We start from the raw sequence: 23,522 nt of genomic DNA, 5'->3' as shown, positions 1-23,522 counted from the left end.
GATCATATACATTGAAGCAAGAAATTGATTTCACATTTTAATTTTCTCTGACAAAGTCTATGACTAACTAATCCTCACATTTGCTTTCGCATTCTAAAAATGTATGTGACTCAATTTTTATCTTCCACTAGTTGTGGCCTGGTAAAGGTCTCAAGCTCTATCACAACACCACCTTGTTTATAAATTTGGAATGCTTCAAAAATAGAATAGAGAATCAGGCAATCCTGATCTGATTTTCCTAACTTGGTGTAAGAACAGGGCCCCGTCTTACAAACAGTTACGATTGATCCAATCAATCTCAACTGTATGGAAATCCATCCGTACCATAATTTTTTCTACAGGAAATTTGCATAGTAAACAAATAGAATCACAATGAATCTTCAAGAGAATGGTGAATGCGAAAATATACATCAGATCTAGAAAATATTTTGAACAAATTTGCATTTTAGATGTTGACATCACTGGCCGTCCGTAGTTGTGGTTGATCGGATCAATCGTAACTCATTGTAAGACAGGGCCCAGGTCTAACAACACACCCTGTCTTTCAATATATATGCTATGTCATGACTGGTAAAAAAGGAAACATCCCATGGTCTGTGATATCTGAGAAAAAAAGGTGATCACATGATATAGCATGTGTTCATTACTTGTTGGAATCTGATGCCGTCATTTTGGTGATGTTCCGTTTTCAAATTTATTTTCATAAACATCAGGGCATGAGTCAGTAAATGCTGGATCAAGCTTTGCTCTTCTTATTTGAGAAGAAGTACATTTCTACAACCTTTTTAATTTTGGAATTGCATCATTTCAGATAAATGTCGTAATGCATCCATAAGTGAATAGGGAGTATTTGCACCAGGTTGCAGAATGGTTTAAATGAAATAGAAAATGTGTTGAAAATTTTTGTGTTAGTTTAGTGAATGTGGTCATCGGTACTTAGTATGCATTCATCCTTATTTTTTAGAACGTATGTTTTTTATTGTGTTTTTGCAAATTTAAAAAAAAGTTATATTCACATTGAAGACAAAATCCCTTATCACTTCTTAGTGCATTTAAAGATTTTTGCAGTGCTCAACTTTGCTGAACTTTTGATGCGTCCTTGAATGCCAATGAGGCAGAGCTGTTTCACTGTCAATCCACTGCTTCATGGTGCCTGGACTTTATAGAATGTCAGCTCCAACCTGTCAGTTGGCATGTTCATTAACAAAGACATGATAGCTTTACCACCATGCGTTCCATACATCATTTAGAATGTGTGGGACTAATAAAGGCCGTTTTGTCCCCCTCAATATGTTAACTTGCTTTCTTTTCAAGATGTAATTTGGCAGGAGTCAGATATGCTGATCTATCTAAAAGCACATGTCTTTTCCCTCTTGAATCTTTTTTTTGGAGTATTTTTATAGATAAGATATTTTGTTATAGGATATTTATAGTTGCCATTTTGTTTTGGGGATGGGGAGATAAGTCACTTATCCAATCCTGGGTAATAATAAAAAATCTGGAAAAGTTTGGTTCAGAACCCTTTTTTTCATTTAATTATAAAATATATCACTATATCTGCCATCTTGCAATATCCACCTGCATAGTTGTATTTTGCTTTTCTGTAGTAACCAAATTTTTAACAATTCTAATCTAGAACAGGTGTCTTGTGGTTTAGAAGGCAAGTGTGGTTTGGAAAATCTATTTCAGTACAAATCTACAAATTTGTATAAATTGGAGTGTAAAATTATTTTGTTTGGGAGATAAAAAGACGGTTTGATGTACTATATGAATTATGTGAAAGTGGTTTGGCAACTTTGCAAGGGAAATTAAAGTTAGAGAAGGAAATAGGGAAGTTCTGAAAAGATATGTGGGGAAAAGGTTTGGATGACATATGTGGATATATATTGCAGCAAACAAAGAATAAAGCTTTAGATTTAGAAAGGAACATCAAAGTGAGAGAGAGAGAGAGAAAAAACGGGGGAGGGGCAATATGCATGCAGAAAAATAATGGAGCAATCTTTTATTGATGATAACACTCTTTACTATCTTTCATTATGCTTAAATTTCTGTTGGTAAAAGAGGTAAGTGAGAGAAGAGTGGGAGATAGACAAATTGAGATAGAAAGAGAGAGAGAGATGTTTGGAATTTTGAATGACAATTGATAGCATCAATCAGAGGTAGATCTGAACATACAAGGGTAGAATACTGCAGCATTCTTCACATGCATTCAAATAGAAAATGAAACGAAAAATAAAACTAGGACATGGTGAATAGAAATAGATTATCCAAGATGTATGCCACACTTATTAACATACATCCCTTCTGATAGAACCCGCCGTTTCCTCGGCCTCTGTATGTTATGGAGTAGCTCTTCCATATTCTCATGGAAGATTTTGTCATTCTCCGTCATGGGTTATGTTTCACTCCAAATTTCTTTAAGAGTATTGATGTTCAATTTGGGGTCAGCCAAAGTCTAGACAGTTTCCCATCACTTTCTATATTGTCTCTCAAATCTTCTGCCATATTTCTTTGCAGTAAAGGGGGAGTGCTTGATTATGGTTTGACTTTGCTTATTTTGTAAACTGAGAAATATGTTTTGGTGCTATACCCATGATAAAGTATCTGTAATCTATTAAAAGTGCTTGCATGTGGCAATATTGTTAATCCATTTTTTTCCCTTTCATGAACTATTCTAGAGATGAAAGTTGGGAATCATAGAAATAGAATTCACATGATGGGGAAACATTGTATTTTAAGAAAATTTTTAAAAACACTACTTTATGAATTAGTTTAGAAAGGAATTGTAATTATGAGCTGTGAACTCAGTATTTTCATGTGTTAATGCATTTGCCACATGACACATTAATGGGGTTTTCAAAATTGCTTCTGTGACTTATTGTGACTTGTGCCACTGTGGGGAATGTAAATCATAACCAAATGGCTGCTTGATCAGATGTTAAAACATTTTACAGGACAGGAGAAAAAAAATTATCTGCTTCGGCACCAGCATAGAATGTAGGATTGATTGAAGTTTGGAAATATTCAAATTTCTTGATGCTTAACTCATGGAAGTTTGAAGCTCAGTTATGGTTTGTGTTTGGTTGTGTACGTCACATGCTTCGTTCTCTACATAGATACAATATTTGATGGTAAATGTTTAAAAGATACACACATTGTAGATGGGCTATTTGAGAAACAGGTGCATAACTTAACCCAGAATTTCCTGAGAGAAAATTCCTTGGAATTATGTGAACTGCCTGCGTAGATTCATCAGAGCTTTAAAGAGATATAATGTGTGATGGGAGATTGAAGATGTTCAGTGCCATCTTTTAAGAATATAGGAAACCTTGGATGAAAATAACGCATATCATAGATCCTTTTATCTTTGAGGATCATACATATTTTCCCCCATGTGGATTGTAATAGTATTTTTAACTTGCATTTAACACACTATCCTTCCCTATGTGTTTGATTATGCGCAGTCATGCTACAGTAGATTCTTAAGAAGTCATTGACATTTCACAAGTTGAATAATCTTCTAATTCAAAGCATTTATTTCAGACCAGACTAGACCACAAAACCTGTCTCATTTACTTCTCCTATGTCATATTTAGCCAAAGTCATACAGATAAATATCTGTGATTGCAAGAGATTTGAATTATGCAGTGTTACCTGTAGTATTGCATTGCTGATATGTTGAGAAAAAAAAAACAACATAATGTGATTGTTACCCATGTTGTAGCTGAGCTGCTGTATGGGTGCTAAATGTTCCGAGGAAGATAACTGTGTCAAGTGCAGTAAACTGTGGATGATGCAAGAGAAATTAACACTGGGATGAGGTTCTATAATATGACCCTTGAAAAAAAAGAGGGTCCAAACTGCTATGTCAGGATGCTTTCACATGAAATCAGAGGATACTGAACAATAGGAATGAACCATAATGCTCTGCATGTAACATATTTAATAGTAAACTGTTAAGGATTATTGATATCATCCTAGATATTGGTAAGGAATCTTAGAGCATCTTAAAATTGCATGATCAGTGTGTTGATGAATCATATTTATTTCAGTATGGGAAAGATTTCGTCCAAGATATGAAAAGGAAGTCTGACTTTTTCATATGCTAATGTGGATCGAGATAAGCTCCATCGTTTGCATTTCAATTTTCAAAACAGGAAAACCTGATTTTTTTTAACCTCTCGGATGACGTGCTTGATGTCGGGAGAAATTATTAAAAGTAGTGTTTTCTAAATGCTTCTCTGATTTGGGGAATTTAATCAATTGATGGGTTCAAGGAGTTTGTGATTTTGCAGTGGTTGAATTTGCTTGATTGGCAGAATGCAAAAATATCTTGATTTTACAAAAAAACGTGCAAAAAGTTATTTTTGATCAGTTTGAAGAAACTGATTAGCTGGTTCCTCAAACCTCCCCTGCCCCGCCCCCTCCCCAAAATGAAAATGTGAGAATGAATACATGGATGAATGAATGAATGAATAAATAAATGAGTGAGTGAGTGAGTCAGTCAGTCAGTCAGTCAGTTCAGTGGGGTTTAATCTGCACTGTCACATTTCAAGAAATATTGTCATGTGGAATATTTCTTCAAATTGTGAATAATTAAAAGGAGGCTTCAATGGTAGAATATTGTTTTCCTCATTATGTACAGTATACAATCAGAACAGAATTTATAGGGGGGGGGGCATTGTGGGAGGACATCTCTAAAAACATTGGTGTCAGGTTTCAATAATCAAGTGCATACATAGGGCACTGACCCATTAAGCAGGAAGTTATTGTCCTCCCTGTCTTCTCAACAAATTCATTCCAATTTCCTTCCTAATACGGTCATGTTCCAAAGCAGCTGTAGTAAATGGTGACTTTCAACTGTACGGCCACGGGATGCCTATTTTCCCCATATATTACAAGCTAGGATTTGTGCCAAGTTTCACTTAAATGGTTCAGAGATGAAGTGATTACATCTCCTGTTCATCTAGGTAATCATTTATATCTGCAGACATTTAAAGTGTTCGCATTACCCTTATGATCACAAAAATATGTGGTGTTTCCTGATCCCGAATTCTGCTGAGATACCAGGTTTTTTGCCAGTGTGAAATATGGAGTATTTTTGTGATCGGGTGCAGTGGGGGGGGGAGCAGTCAAATGTATTATAGTACACATGCATGGCCAAATTATTTCCAAACACCCCCCCCAACAAGTTTTTTCTCTGTGTGCAAAACAACCCCCTGAACAAGTTTTTTTGCGGGCTTTGTTTACACATTTTGGCCCCTAAACAAGTTGTCAGCCAAAATATGACCTGGGGAAACAGCTTGGGAAAAAACATACCCTAAACATGTTTGGCTAGTCTTTAAGAAAAAAAAGCTTTTTAAAAAAAACACCCTAAATATGTTTTGACCCTGCTTTTTTTTTAATGAGTTGTGGAGGTTATCAAATTGAATGAAAATAGTGAACAAGAGAGGCATGCCAATGTGGATTTATAAAATGTACTATCTATTAATTGTGTAAGATGTGATTGTTTTGGGTTTTTTTTCAACCTGCTTAAATAGGTTACCATGCTTCTTGATCCAGAACGTAAATGATACCATTTCCCAGTGGTTTGTACTGAGATTGATTTCAATTCAGAAATTAGGTATAAAGTGAACTTACTGTGAAGAGGAAGTTGATTTGGATGAGGGGGATCCATGGGCTGCATCATTGGATACATCATCAGACTGGTGAATATATAGCTTTGTTTCCATTGAAGCGCTGCAGTCCAGTCCAGTCCAGATTAAATGCAGGTGTTGACAGCTGCTAGAGGATATCATGTCAAAGGCATCACTCAGCTTATCAAGGATGATCCAAGAGCTGAATCCATATTATGTTACTTTCCATAGGGCTCGGACTCTTCATTACAATAGTCTCTCAACATCATATTTTGAAATGTGAGAAGGAAGCCTGACCTTTCATTGACTGGTTGCAGTGTTATTCCATTTCCAATGATGTACTTGAGTAACTTGACTGTTGTTAATCTTACCTGCACTGTAACAGTACATGTTTAATTAGCAGGTGTGATATGATTATTAAAATCTAACATAAGTCAGTCGAGTGGTCTTCCAGAATCCATGAATGCTAGGGGACACCTTGATTTTCATGAGGGAAGTCTGACATATTTTTTAAATATATGTCCATGACTGTTTCACATCCTTTCACAAATAACTTTTTAGTTACTGCTCTCCCCCCTCCTAATTAAGGATAGGAAATTCAAAACATAGCAAATAATTAATTACAGTCATGATATGAAAGCAACAATGATTATAATATAATAATCAATTTTTAGTTACTGATACCATCGCCCTAATGAAAGTCTTTTTTTTTTTTACCTTTCTTAAAAGGGATTTTCTATTATTCATTTCTGGAGAATGTCGTTTGTCTTGTTGCCTTGGCCCACCTGTACAAACCTTAAGGTATGAAGCAGACGTGAAACACAAGCAAAATTACAAATCCATGTCAAAAATCTCTTGGACCAGAGGAGCTTATGCAGACACCTTGAGTCCAAACTTAGATCAGGAAACTGACCTTGTGTGTTCTTGATCAGATGCTATTTCCAGGGGACATCCAGGGCTGTCAAAGACAACCCAACCTCACCTGTCATCTGATCAAAGGGGACAGACCTATCAAGTAACTGCTCTCTTGAGGACATCATTTCCTAACCTTGCTCTTGACTTTCCCCCATTTGCTTTCCTGTGTCAGGTATTCAGTTCCATGGACATCTGTTCCACATTGAACTTTTTTATAAGCAATTTAAACAGGGATACTCTAAGTCAAGTTTAGTATTTTTTTTGGTTTAGCTTTGGGTTTATGCCAAATTGTTTGCTGTTCGTTGGCAATGCATGATGTATCTTGGGTGCTCATGTATTTGAAAGCTTAATGTTTTTAATTCTTACAGCATGCAAAATACATGAGGGTGACAACCCTAAATTTGTGATGACCCAACTAGCCCCTAAATTTTCCTAATTGGAATGCTTTGGGATGATCATTGCCACAGAAAATATTCAAGAATATCTTGAAAATGAATGCTCTATCTAAGGCAGAATGTTGATATTTGTATCAACTGCGTAATTGCTAGTTGCAAAAAAAAAATAGCACCTAAAAATAGAACGTGTAGGAATACATCTCTTGGTGGATAACTTACCCTTGGATGATCTTATAGGATGACGAAATCCTATCAAATGCCAAGGATAAAGATGAACAATATTTTCCTGTTTGTCAGTGAGAAAGTTTGATATTAAAAAAAGAACATGATAATCTAGATGGTATCTCAGTTTCACTTCAGGTACGTACAAATACACAGTAAATTTTACCCTTGAAGCATAGCTTTGAAAGTTGTTTAGTTCAACCTTTGTTGCATTTAAGAGATTTTACATTGATCATGAAAACGAATGGCTTTTAAAACTACAGTGCGTATCAAAAAAAAGTTTACACTTAGAAAAAATCCTGTAAAATTATACATTTGTAATATCCTGAAGATTTTTCCACATTTTCACATTGGTACAGGTCCATTTAAGCAAATGACGATAAAACTGTCGAAAAATGTTTCCGCTTGAGTGAGCACCACTTACTTTTGAAAATTTAGTGAAAAATGATTTGCGCAGAACTTTAAAATAGTTATGCGAATAAAAGTAGACCTTAATCATGAATAACACGTGGAATTTAGCTCGTAAAATTGATTTGAAGATATCTTTTACCTATTTAACTTGTTTCTTTGCTCAAACCACTTCGAGGAGTGCATTGCGCCACACCCCACTCTCCCACACACCGAGGCCATCGGGACGATATTTGCCTTACACTGAGCTGTGATTTACATGAAATGGCTTAGGCTTGATTTTCATTTCGTTAATCATTGTCAAGCTTGGAAAAAGTGTGGAGAAACAAGTATTTAATAAAAAATGAAACGTAAACCCACTTTAAATGATAAAAACTTAGTGAAAAAGTGCTAGAAATGTCTGATATAAAACTTTGGTTCAGATTCAGTTATGTCCTCAGATTCAGCAGGCACAAAAAGGGTGCAAAGTTGTGTATACTAAGTGATTAAATTTCAATTTGGGTGGCAAAATTGTTAGAAAATGCTTGAATGTATCCGTTTTATTTCAATTGACTAAAAGTGCAAGGGAAATGTATGAGAAATGTTTGGCAGGGTAAGTTTGATTTCACCCTTTCCCCTTGACACAGCGTACAAACGGGCATTTCTGCGCAAACAGATTTCTGCGAGCTTTACAAAAATGGACAGTGCTCACTCAAGTGTAACATTCTGTCAAAACTTTTACTTTCATTGGATAGATTAGACCCAAACCCAGGATTGTATGTGAAAAAATTACCCACATGTTGCATATTTTTAAATTACCAGGCCTTTTTCAAAGTGTAAACTTTTTTTTGATACGCACTGTATAAACCAAAGATGTGGGATAAGTGGGGGTGTTTAAATGGCAAAGCTGCACAAGCATGGACCTTTGAAACATTTGAATTTGCAAATACAATTACAAAGATCTCTGTCATAAATAATTCTTACTCTGATCGTGAAGCTATTGATTAAGCATTTTTTTGGTTAGTTCTTCATACAATGTCACTTCTTGGTATTCTAACCCCCCCCCTCTCTCTCTCTCTTTCTCCATCACTGCACACACGCTATTCTCTGTTCACTCCCATCTTTTTCTATTACTATTTCCATCTCTATGTCTGACTGTCTCTCTGTTTCTCTCTTTTGATATATCCACGGATCCTTGATACATCCCTTGACCATCTATCTATATACATGAAGTTGAAGTCCTTCCGCATCCCACACCAACCTGCCAGTTTGGATCATCACCCCCACTAATCCACTCTGATTTGGCGCTTCCTTTCTGCCCGGGTGCCGCATACCTTGGCACGTTCCAACGATTAATGTGGCAGCCCTCGCTTTAATCGGTCATGGCATTCACAAACGCCGACGTACAACTCGCCATCCCATCGAGCCCCTACAACCTTAGAGTAATTGGGGGCCATGCATGGCTGCGGCAGATATAAGGGCGGTTTGCCTTCCCTGTTTCCTCATATTTATTGCATCTCTCAGTATTCTTCATTTAATTCTCTGTCTCCATCTCCTTTCTGTTCTACGTGAATGTAGCATACTTTCTTTGCTTGTATTGTAATGATCCTTCATTTTTTTTGTTTAATTACCTCTTTGTCCTTTCCTCCTCCTCTTCTCTCAATCTTTATCTCTCTCTCTTGATCTCCTCTATGTTTCTCCATCCCCAATTGCCCCTGTTCCTGCTCTCTCCATCTTTTTCACTTCTGACAGCCTCTTCTTCCACCTCTCCTCTTTTTATTGTGCAATCTTTAGTTTCTATCAAGGATTGTATTCTCTCAACTAACTTCCATATAGGCTAATTCATTTTCTTAATACATATTGAGTACTCATCAAGCAAGTTCAAATGAATCAGGAACATGATCAAGCATTAAAATACTCTGTTTCTAGACATCAATTTCCAGGAGAGTAATTTTCAAGGAAATTCAATCAGTACAAATTATTGTGGATGGCCTCAGTCCATGTAGTTTGAATTCCAATAAAATACATTCCCTGTGCGTGAGTGCTTCCATGTCGGTCCATGGTGCTATCGAGTCTGATATTGATAAGCATGAAACTGCAAGGAGTAATTACATAACCATGATAATGTACCACAATCGTTCCACTGTACTTTTCCTCTCCTTTCCACTGTTATATCTCATTCAGTTGTCATCACATCAATTTTCGCACAGCCGATTTGGTTTTCCTCTTCTCGCTATCGAGGGGCAAATCTCGAGTGAAATGTCACTTGCAGTCGTTGTACTTGGGAGTTGATATCCCATCCCCGAACCAAGCTTGTCCTCAGTGATTGCATCAAACACATATATATATCTGAAAGATGATGTATTAACGGTGTAGTGCACCATATCTTGTTCTTTTAAAGCTCCTAATTTGTTTGATTCTCTCTGTACTGTAATGTTGTTTCTGTTTATGTTGATGCATTCATTTAGGTCCACCGATTTGATAGGTTTTACAAAACCAAACTTTTCTACCGAATGAATGCATTTAAGAATTCATATTGGATTATTTTAATAAAAATGAAATGCTTTTTACCATATTATTAACACTTTGGTTTTTCGGGGCTTGTTAAAGGACAAGTCCACCCCAACAAAAACTTGATTTGAATAAAAAGAGAAAAATTCAACAAGCATAACACTGAAAATTTCATCAAAATCGGATGTAAAATAAGAAAGTTATGGCATTTTAAAGTTTCGCTTATTTTCCACAAAATAGTTATATGAACGAGCCAGTTACATCCAAATGAGAGAGTTGATGACATCACTCACTCACTATTTCTTTTGTATTTTATTATATGAAATATGAAATATTTCTATTTTCTCGTCATTGTCATGTGAAATGAAGTTTCATTCCTCCCTGAACACGTGGAATTCCATTATTTTAACATTTTGTGCTTCAGGCAAGGATGTCCTAAATCGTCAAATTCGTAAAAATTGAAATATTGTATAATTCAAACAATAAAAAACAAAAGAAACAGTGAGTGAGTGACATCATCGACTCTCTCATTTGGATGTGACTGGCTCGTTCATATAACTATTTTGTTGAAAATAAGCGAAACTTTGAAATGTCATAACTTTCTTATTTTACATCCGATTTTGATGAAATTTTCAGCATTGTGCTTGTCTGATTTTTCTCTATTGATTCAAATCAACATTTTTCTGAGGTGGACTTGACCTTTAAAGAGGGAATGGTTCCTTTGCGCAATCTGCACTTTTAAAGGGGTATTCGATGCTGAAAACAATATGATGTGAATAAACAAAGTAAAATGTAACAAACAAAACACTGAAAATTTTATGAAAATTGGACAAATAAAAAAGTTGTTCCACACAATAAAAAAAAAATCATCAGCCCACCTTAAATATGTTTGATTACATGCATATAACTGTTTTCACAAAATATTGCTTCACTTGATAATTCAATTATTTCTTTTTTTATCAGAATTTGATTAAATTTTCACCCCGTAGTACCCATTTGGAAAGGAAAAATATGTTGTAGCATTACTAGCATTATAGCATGCATTGATACAATGAAAGCCATATATTCTAAAAACCACATTTATCTTCTTGAATTTATATATTTCCATCACTTTATATACATTGATTCAAATTGTGTAGTACTAGTAACTTTTTCAAATTGGCACCTAAGAGTAAAATAGTTTAGCAGCTTTTCAAGGCTAAAGGGTACAAAATATACGTAGTACAAACAACTGATCTGGAAAAGTGAGTTTTATATTTAGCATCCTCTCTTGTTCAATTGCTTTTCAATTTAAAATCAAAGGACAGGACACTTGCATCATTGAAATAGCAAAATGTAGGGCAATTTGAGTTGCAGACACATTGGCAAAATTGAATTCATGAGCAATTTAATTGCGGAGAGAGCCGATTCGGACACGTTTATGAGGCTCATAAAGAAAAAGTTGCTTTATCATAGTGTGTCCTTTTTCATAGGGAAATGTTCATGTACATGCAAGGTGAAGTCTGTCATTAAATAGTTGTTCATAATATTGCTGCAGAGTTGGGAGTTCTTTCATTTTCATAAAGAAGGATTTCATGGCTAAAGTTTTTTGTCTAATTTTTAAGTAACTTCTGTTCTAGATTCCTTGTTTGTATTTCACACACTATGGCCCTGCATGTTCTCCCTAGAAAAAAAAATGAAAAGGCAACTTTTTGTGTAAAATGGCGCTCCCCAGCATTATAAGCCAACGATTCAATGACATCCAACATAGATCCATCACTTTACAAATATACTAACCAACAAAAGATGATGACAATGATCAAAGCTTGAATAGTACAGTGAATTTTTAATTCTTTGCGCTGGCATTGAATGTATGAAATGATAACATGTGTTCTATTGTTCACATGGTGACAAATCTGTGTTTACCCTGTAAGAAATTGTTCAAATGGGAATTCTTTTTCATGTTTACATTTTGTAAAGCGATTCTCATCAGGTTTGTATTAGTTGTATATAAATAAGGGATTTTTTTGATAGGTGAGAATGATGAATGAGAATAAAAGAATGAAAAATGAGAAGGAGAAGAAGAATGGCTTGTGATAATGAGGTGGGAAGCTCTCTGTGAGATATCTCCATTTTTTTTCTGTCATCTTTTCTGGTTCAAAACTTTAGAGTTTAGAATCATAAAACAGGGGCCGCGGAACCAGGGGGCTGGGCTTCAGCCCCCTACTTTTTTCCAAAACCATGTACAAAAATGTAAAAATGACCATATGATTGTGCTTTTTAGCATGGTCAGCCCCCCACTTTGAAAACCGTTCTACGACCCCTGCAAAATAATAAGTTTTTAACAAGACAAATGTAGATAAAATATGCAGATCATAGAGGTGTGATTTCAACACACTTCTATTGTGTCCAACTCCATGTGATTAACATCATCATGTAACAAATTTTGATTTAATTTTTTCATCTTAAGTTTACTGCAGAGCCGTGTATATTATGATTTATAATCTTTCTGTTTGCCTCCCATTAATCATATAAAAATGCGAGGATAGTCTATTACCGGAAACCTTATCCATATAAGACAACTTACGAAAATTGCTTGGCTTATTTCAATCCCTCAGTCAAGATCTTATTTTCTTTTCCTGTTTGTTCAGTCAAACTCGCCTTCATTGTCAAGCTGGCACTGCAAATGGAGAAAATCTGAAAATTTGTGCATCAGACTTTGCCCTTTTTGTGGTAATGACAATATTTGTCATGACACACAAGCATGGATGATGATTACTGCTTTCATGTTTCTTTTCCATTTGTTGACAGAAATGGAAGTATGGCGTTTGAGTGATAAATGGCTAAAAGCAAATGTTTGGTGTAAGATGTTAAAGAGAAATTTGGGTTTTGGTCAAAGTCAATACTTCAGAACTTTTTCATCTATGTCAGATAGTGAATCCTGTATTATGGTACAATTAAGCATATCTCTCTTATGTTACTTAGTATAGTAGCATCAAAGCAAACTCACGTAAACATAATTCCTTATTAAATAATGCTTTGTTCAAACACGACAGAACATATATATTTTTCAATCAACCAAATTCTAGTATAATAGTAGCATACAAATGTATTTACATCTACTTGAGATAAACAATTGGTTGCAATATTCTGTGCTTTCATAGTGGACAGTTTCAGACTACTTTATTTCTACATTGCCATAACTCAATTATGTCTTTAAGTGATTTTCAACTCAGAATGCAAACTCAATTATGGATTGTTTGTAGAATGGCTCTGACATTTCATGAAGCAACATTTGAACGGACATGTAAATAGAATTGAAAGCATTATCTTTCCTGGATGTGGTGTGGGTCAGTGCAAGGCATGATGTCAACAGACTGAGTGGGTCTGATGCGCTCGGCAAATCTTAAAATAAAAGCTGGCAGTAGAAATTATTGTTTAAAATCTATATGAATACAAGTAGAGAGGTTACTATGTTAGTCCTACAGATCGTTGGAGTAAACTAAACTAACTAACTAGTTGCAAATTCGCAGTAAAGTTATGCATTGTCACGTTCATATCTACGTGGTGTTACTGAATCATTTATTGTCAAATATGAAAATGATATTAATATATATTTTTCATTTAATGGATATAAAGAGGACATGTGAACAACAAGGAAAGGGAGCAAGGTAACTCAAACTTAAATAGGTCTACTGTTGTAATAGCATGAAATATGATTTGGTAAAGATTGTCTGCTATACCAAGCGATAACAACTTTTACAACCGCAGAGTCAACAAAATTGGTGCCGAACTTTGTGTGGTGTGTGTTACAGTCAAGAACTCGTTTATCATATCTCCCTTCTTTATGAGTCACATGACAAACAATGGGGTTGGGAACATTTTTTTTTCTTTCAAACTATCCATATTTTTACAATTAAATTATATTCTAAATTGTCCCTTCATTAATAACGGGAACATAAACTAGTACAAGAGAATGAAGGGAAATGTCATCATTTTATTATAATTGAAATTTAATAAATCTTTGATAAATAATGCTCCCCACGTTGAAAAGAAAGAAACGTAGCCAAGTATCAACATGTTTGGTCAATAATTGGTAAATCATCATTCATCATTTCCAAATAATCTGTCTCTACACTTGGTATAATTTCTTTAATCAAATTTAGATAAATATAATATTATATATTAGACACATAAAGGATAAAACAAATTAATCTGATGATTTAAAATATCTTGGGAAATTTTCAATTCAAGTGTAGGCCTAATAAAATATTAAGATAATCGTTAAACACCTGTTTGTTTTATATGGATCCTTGGAGTATGTAACTGAAGTTAAAGTCAGGGGACCCTACTCAGTGAATATGTTTCAGATGTTTTTCTTGACTGTTTAGTATCCAATTAGAATCAAGGTATTACCCCTGAAATTCATCAATACACATAATTACCCTCTCTTGTTTCTTCAATATTTATATTATGTTATGTTGAAAAGGGGGAAAATGTGTTTGAATTTTCATCATGCATGTAACATGCATAAGAAGGACCATCCACATAGAGTATATAGGTAACATATTATGACGTTCAGTTTGGTGCTGAATAATTATCCTTCCAAGTCCAGGAGTCTGTGGATGGTGTCTTTGGACCATGACTTTGTTTTGCTCTTTCCCCATCGGGTAGGCAGCAGCTGATCACCATGTTAATAACCGAAGCATGACAGGTTCAGAGAGGCCGACTCTGACTCTCAATCTGGGCCGCGGAAATCACATAGTGCTCCTCAATCCACTCTACCTGTGCATGAACTCTCCTGGACCTCCAAAACAACATCGCGCTCATCAATTTGGAATATATGGAGGTGAACTTGCGTGAACCTCAAATATCAACATTGTACTCATCAATTTATTTGGAATATGTGTATATGAATAGAGTTGGACCTCAAAATACATTAGTGTACATCAGTGTACTCATATTTGAGTGATATCATGGCAGAAGAAAAAAGAAAGGGGAGGTGGTATGAAAAGGGGTTTAGATACAGAAAGTGCGAGATTGGTTCTTGGAGAGGCTGTTGAAAATCTAGTCCACTCTGTGCATATACACAGCAAAACACTCGTCATTTTACTCTGGTGTCAAATATTTGGTTTTCACACACATTTAGTTGATATTACAACACCTTTTATTTGTTACTCTTTCTCTCTGGTGTTATGTTCCATCTCCAGGATGTTATTTCGACACCTCAAGGCGTGGCCCTCTATTCTAATGACACTATATGGTATCAATTTGAATGCCCTAGTTTTTACAGTGCATTTGCTTAACCAGTCAGAAAATTTTAAAAAAAATATACTGGAGGGGTAATTTAAGAAAGGGGCACTGAAGGAGAAAAAGGAATTTTAAAAAAAGCTTGGAGGAACATATACAGAAAAGGGGATAAAGGTTATAATGAAAGAAAGTATATGAAAATAGACAGTAAAGAAAGGGATAAAAAAATCACTTGAAACTCTTTGTATCCTCCTAGCCCCAAATGTTGTAATTGGAATCATTGATTATGACATTACAAAACATGAAGAAAAAATGATTGTATTTGCTATTCTATCTGGACCCCACTATTGGTCATCAATTCAGATGGATCACGACATTGAGATGATCACTCGATGCATTCGCTCTCAAAGGTGCAAGTCTGTGTAATTAACATTACCTCTTGAAGAAAATAGCAAGACAGCAACACTTGTGTGTACATATCATTTGCATGTATAACATTCCTGGGATGACAGACATAGGTTGAGATTCCTTCCGTCAACAGTTGTTAGTGTGTAAATGATGTTAACACAGATCCTAAAAAACGCAGGAGCTACAGGCACTTAACCCATTACCTTCTGAAATCATGGTTGTCTGGTGCTGAACCTATGAGAATGGCAGAATTTAGTAGTTAACAGGTAAATCATCAAACTGTATAATTTTGTTTGAAGGAATGAACATGTAAATTTACGATTGTTGAATCTAAAGTTGATATTCATCATTCATAGTTAAATTGAAATATCATATAATTCAAACACTAAAAAACAAAAGAAATGGTGAGTGAGGTAGTGACATCATTGACTCTCTCTCATTTGCTTTCACCGAGCTTGGCATGTAAGTGTTTTGCGAAAAATAAGCAAAATATTAAAATCTCATAATTTTCTTATTTCATATCTTATTTTGATGAAATTTCAGCATTCTGCTTTGATTTTTCTCTATTAATTCAAAATCAACTTTTTTCTCAGGTGGACTTGACCTTTATATGATAAGCAAAGACTATTCAGAGAACTGAAATAATTTAGGAATGTCCCTCTCTTTTCATTGGCATTTGGTGTCTGTTGAGATAAATGGATGTTTCATTTCATCTTGAAGGTTCAGTCACGTGTCAAATGTTCAGACGAGAATTGACCCAATTATGAAAATGATGCATGGGTCAAAGGACAATCCCTGTCCCTTTATATGACTTATTTGTACCACATAGAGAGAGTTCTTCATGAATTGCTGTAAGATTACATGGATGGAATTTGGACTGTGGTTACGTGCATGAGCAATAATTACAAATTGCAATACTAATTGTTAGTTGAAATTTGAAAGCTGATGGCACTTTATTTTGCGGTTATTGATTTAAAGATAAGATGTCTTCTATTGGAAGGAAGACTGATATAGCAGACATTGTGAGGGGGTGGGTGGGGGGATTGAAACCAGGAAAAACAGACACACACACAAATATATACAGACTTGAAGAAATAGATTGAATACTTTCAGGCTCAATATTTGAAAGTGAAGGCAAATAGACATGTGGTGGAAGGAAGGAAATTATGAAGGCGATGAAGTGCCAAAGAAGAAAATACCTGGAAATTGTTGTACCTGAAAAACGTGAGGCAGGCAATCACTTCTAGTTAGGTCCAGCAATAAAAATGCACTTTGTGAGAGGGAGCGGGGGATTTACACATTCACATCTCAAATCCCCACAGCCAATAAAACTGCTCTCCTTGAAAATGGAGTTTGGTCAGTCGTGCAGAGAATGTAAGCAAGCATGGATGGTGTGTTCAGGCTCGAGAAAAGAAACGATCCTGAAATGTCTGTTGAGATCAGGGGCCCGTTTCATAAAGAGTTACAAGTACTGTAACTTTGCCATTAATGTAACCACTATGGAAGCCTTGATTGTGATTGGCTGTCGAGCCCTGTTACTAGTAGTTACCATAATGGCAAATTTACAATAGTTGTTCTGAAATGGGGCTCCAATCGGGAGGTGTTAACTAAAGTGTGTTAAGAAAACACCTTGTACAACCATGAGATTTGAATACACTTTTATGTTATTTATCCATCTTCTCCCTGTCTATACTAGTCTTATCTATCTGTCTTTCTAATTAAAATTCTATATTGCAGATTTGCATGTAATTGGAGGACTTACGCTCAATTTTGGGAGTTATGCTCAGTTTGCGTTCAATTGCAAGTTTCTTGCAATGCCCTATAAGGATCACTCTAGCTTTGGGGGAAATGGATGGAAATGCTCACAAAGTTACATCTCAAGTAGATGTGAACTTGTTTTCGCTTGTCTAGCAACCTTTGCTGCAGAGTATAGGGAAGGCTTCCATTTGATCCCCCATGCATACATCTAATACAGAGCTGTGATGTACCTCATGATTTACATTGTATTAATAAAAGTAGGGACAAAATAGATAAAAGTCTACCATGGAGTTGATGTGGAATTATTAGAGGCATGTGAGGTGAAACCTGAAGTCCTCCCATTTTTGTTTTGTAGTCTCCAGATACATTTATCCGAAATGATTGTTTTGTAAAACTTGTCAATTTCAATCATAGCATCAGTTTGTTAAGTTTGTTGGGATTAAATACAGATTCAGATCTCTTGCTAAGTATGAAATGTTGTAAAAAACCACCTACATCAAGACTGAAATTTTGTTTCCAACTGTTCCTGAAATATGCATTGATATTTACACTTTTTTTTTTGCTCTTCATTTTTTTTCCATGTGCAGAATGTGTCAAACTCCTCGGGTGCATACATGTCTTTGCAAGCAAACACTGGTCTTTCATCCACCGAGGACTATGACATCCCACCTGCTCGTAAACAAGCTCCCAATGCCAGCTCCCTGGCATCACCGCAGCAGAAACAAGGTTTGCATGTTTCACCAACGCACCATGGACGGACGACACCACCAGGACATGAACTCTACGACACACCTCCAAGCGTGCAGAGAATCTCCCCAAATGAAACCTACGACGTGCCACCGAGGGCTTTTGGAAGCGGTGAATCGTTGAACTCAAAGAGCGGACAGAGCTCTCCAAAGCAGGAGAATATCGGTGAGATTTATGACACACCCCCTTGCAAGCGAGATGTGCCTGGTCAGAACACTTCAACTCAGGATGTGTACGATATTCCACCATCTTCCCAAAAGATGAAGGATGAAAAGTTTCCATCAATGAGCACTCTTGACTCTGTTGATACCTATGACATACCACCATCGCAACAAAGTGATAATGACTTGTATGATGTGATTCCTCCGCTTAAAGGTGGCCCTATGTCACCATCCCCTGTAGAACTATACGATACCCTACCACAAAGAACTCCTACACCACAGCGGGTGTATGAAACACAACTGCAAAAGGACACTAGTGACTTGTATGATGTGCCTCCAAATAAGCAGGTTCAACCTGATGAACTATATGATACACCTGCAAGACATGGACATGAACTCTATGATCAACCTCCTGCTGCACGTGGTCTAAGACCACAACCAGGTAGCACACAGAGGCGCATCTCTGATCACGTGTATGACATTCCTCCAACAGTAACACAGGACAGGCCATTAGTAGGGCCTGTCACGCTTTCACAGCACCATCGTTCTGCAGACGACATTACAGATGGAGTCGCTAAGCTGTCTCTCCCGCAATTATCAAAATCAGCAGACTGCATAGATGAAACTTTAGGGAGGAGGTTAAATCTTGACCGTGATGCTGCCATGGACCTGCTTATTAAGCGGCAACAAGCTCTTGACTCTGCAGTAGCATACATGCTCAGTTATGTCAGTAGTACCTGGAGGCATCAGAACAATCTTGAACCTCATATTCATGAAATCAGAGCGGCATGCAATCAGCTCAAATTAATATTTAAAGAGTTCATGGAATTCTGTGATGGTGTCCTGGTGAATGCTCTTTATGTTTCGGATCAGAACCTCCATGAAAAACTTAGTAAGCAGTATAAGCCCATTCAAGATGAGCACCAGGTCTTGACTAAAGCGTCAGCAATGCTGGATGAACTTAATTGGGATGTGAACACACTTATGTACAAACCTGGTTCAAGTCCAAGTAATGAACTGGACACTTTTGCAGTCACAGCCAGGGGGCTTCCAGATGATGTTAAGAGGTTTGTGGTATTTGTCCAGGGTAACTCATCACTGCTCTTCAAAAGAGCAGGAATCATCCAGAACAGACCCTTGCCAACACCGCCTCCAAACTCTGCAGGAATGTCCAGCAACTGGATGGCTGCAGAAAAGGAGACCCTTGTGACTACAGCACCCATCCAAGCCACCAGGGAAACTATCCGCAACAGGCCTCTGCCGCTAGTGCCAAGTGCCACTGTTGCTCCTCAACAGCAGATCCATGCCCAAACTAATGGAAACCACATCATGCCTGAAAATGGTAAGATGCCAGATTATGGCTATGTCCAGAAACCCCAGTCAATCAACAACAGGCAGATAATTATCACGACAGATCAACCTCCAGTGTCACCACCGCTCTCTCCAGGAGATCAACAGCTCCTGACCTTCTACTACACCGAGGTGGAGACTCTTTTCACTGCCTTGCATAATGCCATCGATCTTTTCTTCTCCTGCATCGATGGCAATCAGCCGCCAAAGGTGTTTGTTGCTCACAGCAAGCACATCATCCTCTTGGGTCATAAGCTGGTGTTCGTTGGCGACACACTCCACCACAACTTACACAACCTTGAGGTGAAGAATCGCATCATCCACCACAGTGACTCCCTCTGTGACTGCCTCAATGTCAGTGTCAATGCCACCAAGAATGCAGCTCTCCAGTTCCCTGCAGTTCAACCTCTGCAGGAAATGGTTGACAGGATCACGGACGTTGCATCCGCCAGCAGAGACCTCAAGGAAATCATTTTGCTCAACACTCCTGCATGATGACAGTATGACTCTCAAAGATAAATGGTGAAATTCTCTTTTAACTACAGAGGCAGTTCTGTCTCAACAAAGTGTGTGGATAACAAGGATAGAGCAAAAAGGTCTATGTGAAATGCATTTTACTAAGCATACTAATGCTTTCATCTTTCACTCATCAGGTTTGTAGAAAAAACAAATCTTTTCAATGGCTGTATGATAAAAAATGAATTGCATTATACAAATGCATATATGCATGTATGTTTATTTGCTGCAGCTACACAACACGACATTGTAAGGTTTGTCATGTTTACGATTTGTAACAAAACAACCGAAGAATTGATTGTAAATGTTTGTGTATGTTTAAAACAGTTCATCTACAGAAATACATGAACTAAATTAGCAGTCAGTATAATCAGTCATTGTATTATACAGGGCCTGCATTCAATATCTTTCAATGGTGAACGTTGAGATTGCAGTGGAAGTTGAAAAGACAAAATAATATCAATGTTGTGTATTCTTCCTTGGAAGTCATTTTCCATCAGTTCCTCCAAATTCCATGGTTATAGTTGCATTCATAACAGATGTAATTGAAGTCGACTCTGATTGCAACATTGTGTAATCATTTTCAATAGTAACATGAGTCTGTGAAAGCCAAACTTAAAAGACAAACTAGCAAAACTGACATTGAATTTTGCGTAAAGTGGTAGGTTAACATGTAGATCAATATATCATGTAGATATGCTTGATGCTAATGAACAAGCACGTGTTTGATTTGGAGTCCAAGAGGTATCGCTAAGATGATAGACTACTATAATTGATGATATTCTCTGTTTAATGCATGTTTCATGTTTTAGGTGACAGACTGAATTACAAGCTTGGTAATGTCTGTCGATTCTCTCAGCCCAGACATACATGTAGCACAAATTGATATTCAATGGTAATTATAGTAATTTTGAATTTGTTGTCATCAAGTTCACGTTAATGCTTTAGATAATGTAGTAGTGTAGAGTATTATATCTCTTCTTTTTAAAATCTAAAATGTATAGACAATAACAATAAACTGTGCTGGTCACAATTTTGCTATTTCTCTATTGTGATAATTCACTAATATTCCTTTTTTTTTAAGTGGATGTGTAATTGGAATGTTTTTCACTATTGCATTGATCTTTGGTGCTGCTTGTCAATTTATGTAATTTGATTTCTTACATAACAGGTTGTAAATTATTGCAAACAAATGACATGGTATTTTGTACAAAGCATGCAAACCTCATCATATTGCAAAATATCAAAGTATATTTTGTGTGTTTGATTATATCAGAATTTATCTCAGATTGAGAAATATTGATAGAGGCAACAGTATGGGTTAGTAATCTTGTAGGTACTGTGTAAATTCATATTGTAATAATAGTAATAATGATAAAAATACATGTGTTGATAGAGTAGATAACATCAGAAGTCTCTATTAAAGTGCTCTGTAATAATGCAGCCTAAATACACTGGCTGTATCACAGCAGCTTTTGTTGGCTTTTCAATTACATACCTTCTAGTCTCCAATTCACCTGGGTTGAGTGCAGCACAAAATGGATAAATTTCTTGCTGAAGAAAATTAAGTGTGGCTGCCTTTCGTATGATGTGAATCCAAGGACCTGTGATTATCTATTTGTCCAACTTGTAAACTGCCAAAAGTTATAACAATATAATGTACAATGTTCCTAAGCACTGCATTCTCTTATCCTAGCTGGAGCATGGCTACCCTGATTGGCCACTCAAGCAGTCAAGGAATTTTGACCTGCCAGGTACCCATTTCACTTCTCCTGGGTAAAGAGTGGTAAATTCTCATTTGAAATTTGACCTAAGATCATTGAGAATGCTCACTCCAGGCTACATGTACTTTATAAATTAGCCTGCATTTGTAATGTACCATGAACAAATAATCCACACTAAAACCTAAGTGCACATTCACATACGTAATGTTTCAGGTAACCCACTAAAAAGAGTTGATCCGTACTAATAGATAAATCTATCATCTGTCTATATTATTTTCATCTCTTTGTGATGGATGGCAATGAGTGTGAATTTTTGTACTTGAATTTCGGTGTGAAAAGGCTATTACTCGAAAGCTTAATGAAGAAAGGGTGGCTCAAAATTTGTGTTGAATGCCAGGTAAATTTGCCTGCTTGGTTGGCCGAAAGTGGTTTTTACAAATTGGATAATGCCCCAAATAAGAACACTTATGTCGTCCTTAAAACGAATCTTGTGATTGCACCAACCCAGATATTCCAATCTTAAATGATGCGATGATTTTTAAAAGATGGGCTTAATGAGGTGACATGCTATTTCAAGGATGGCAAATGACTTAAATTGTCTTCTGATTATTCCAGCTCATATATAATGATCATATCTCGGGAAGTTTGCTGTGTTGTACTCGTCTGTAAATAGTGCAGCCAATGCGTATTGGAAGATAACAATTAATTTAGAACTGCTTAATATAGAGGGAGTGTTTTCCTCTTTCTCATTTTGTGAAGAAAGTTTGAATATGGAAATAATTTCAAGTAACGTGCTGTACAGAGCAATTGTTTAACTGAATGTGGATTTTTGGATTAAGTCTTTGTTCGCGACCAAAAGTTGGTATTTTCGCTTTTGCATTCCAGAGGTTTTAAAAAGAGCTGTACATTTTCCAGTGGATTTGGGATTACATCATCAGTCAGGGCTTTAAGTATGTTGCTGCAAATGATCATATTCCAAAATTTAAAAAAAGATATCTTTCAGGATTTATAGAAATACGCTTCAGTTCAGACATCTTTTATAGTGTGCTTTGATAGCAAATCTGGGGCCTGTTTCGTTAAGAACTTACAACTGTCGTAACTTTGCCATGATATCAACTACCATGGCAAAAGAGTTCAGCAGCCAATCATAATCAAGGTTTCCATGGTAGTTGCCATAATGGCAAAGTTACAACAGTTGCAAGTCATTTATGAAACAGGGCCCCTGGTGGGTGTTTCACAAAGCCGTTCATAACGTTACACATGACTTTACACACGACTGGAACAATAACATTTAGCACAAGAAAGGATCACCAGTCACGAGTACAGTTTGGTAATTTATGAACGACTTTTTGAAACACCCAACAGAATTTGATAGGCTGAACTATGGTAATAGCAGTGTTCATACCATTTTCTGTTATAGCTGACTTGAACATGGATGAATGATAGAGAAATGGCAGCGGAATTTGCTTGTCAAATACCAGTATAAATGCAGGATTATTATTATTTTACTGTTCAAAGCATTAAATAATTTCTATTTAATTTCTAAGGGCTTAAAGTAATGCC

General features: G+C 36.3%; 1 protein-coding gene across 3 annotated transcripts in view; it reads left to right on the top strand.

Moving 5' to 3' along the window:
* Positions 1 to 21,883, top strand: part of LOC121407437 (enhancer of filamentation 1-like) — a 46,452-nt gene extending 24,569 nt beyond the window's left edge. For all 3 annotated transcript variants that reach the window (XM_041598506.1, XM_041598504.1, XM_041598505.1), the window contains exon 3: positions 18,049 to 21,883. In XM_041598506.1, coding sequence (XP_041454440.1) covers positions 18,049 to 20,214 — 2,166 coding nt within the window. In that variant the 3' untranslated portion in view covers positions 20,215 to 21,883. The remainder of the gene's footprint in view (positions 1 to 18,048) is intronic.
* Positions 21,884 to 23,522: the final 1,639 nt, after the last annotated feature.

The sequence above is a fragment of the Lytechinus variegatus genome, chromosome 2, assembly GCF_018143015.1.
Source record: "Lytechinus variegatus isolate NC3 chromosome 2, Lvar_3.0, whole genome shotgun sequence".
Taxonomy (NCBI): Eukaryota; Metazoa; Echinodermata; class Echinoidea; order Temnopleuroida; family Toxopneustidae; genus Lytechinus; species Lytechinus variegatus.
This window is presented reverse-complemented; position numbering and strand designations above follow the sequence as displayed.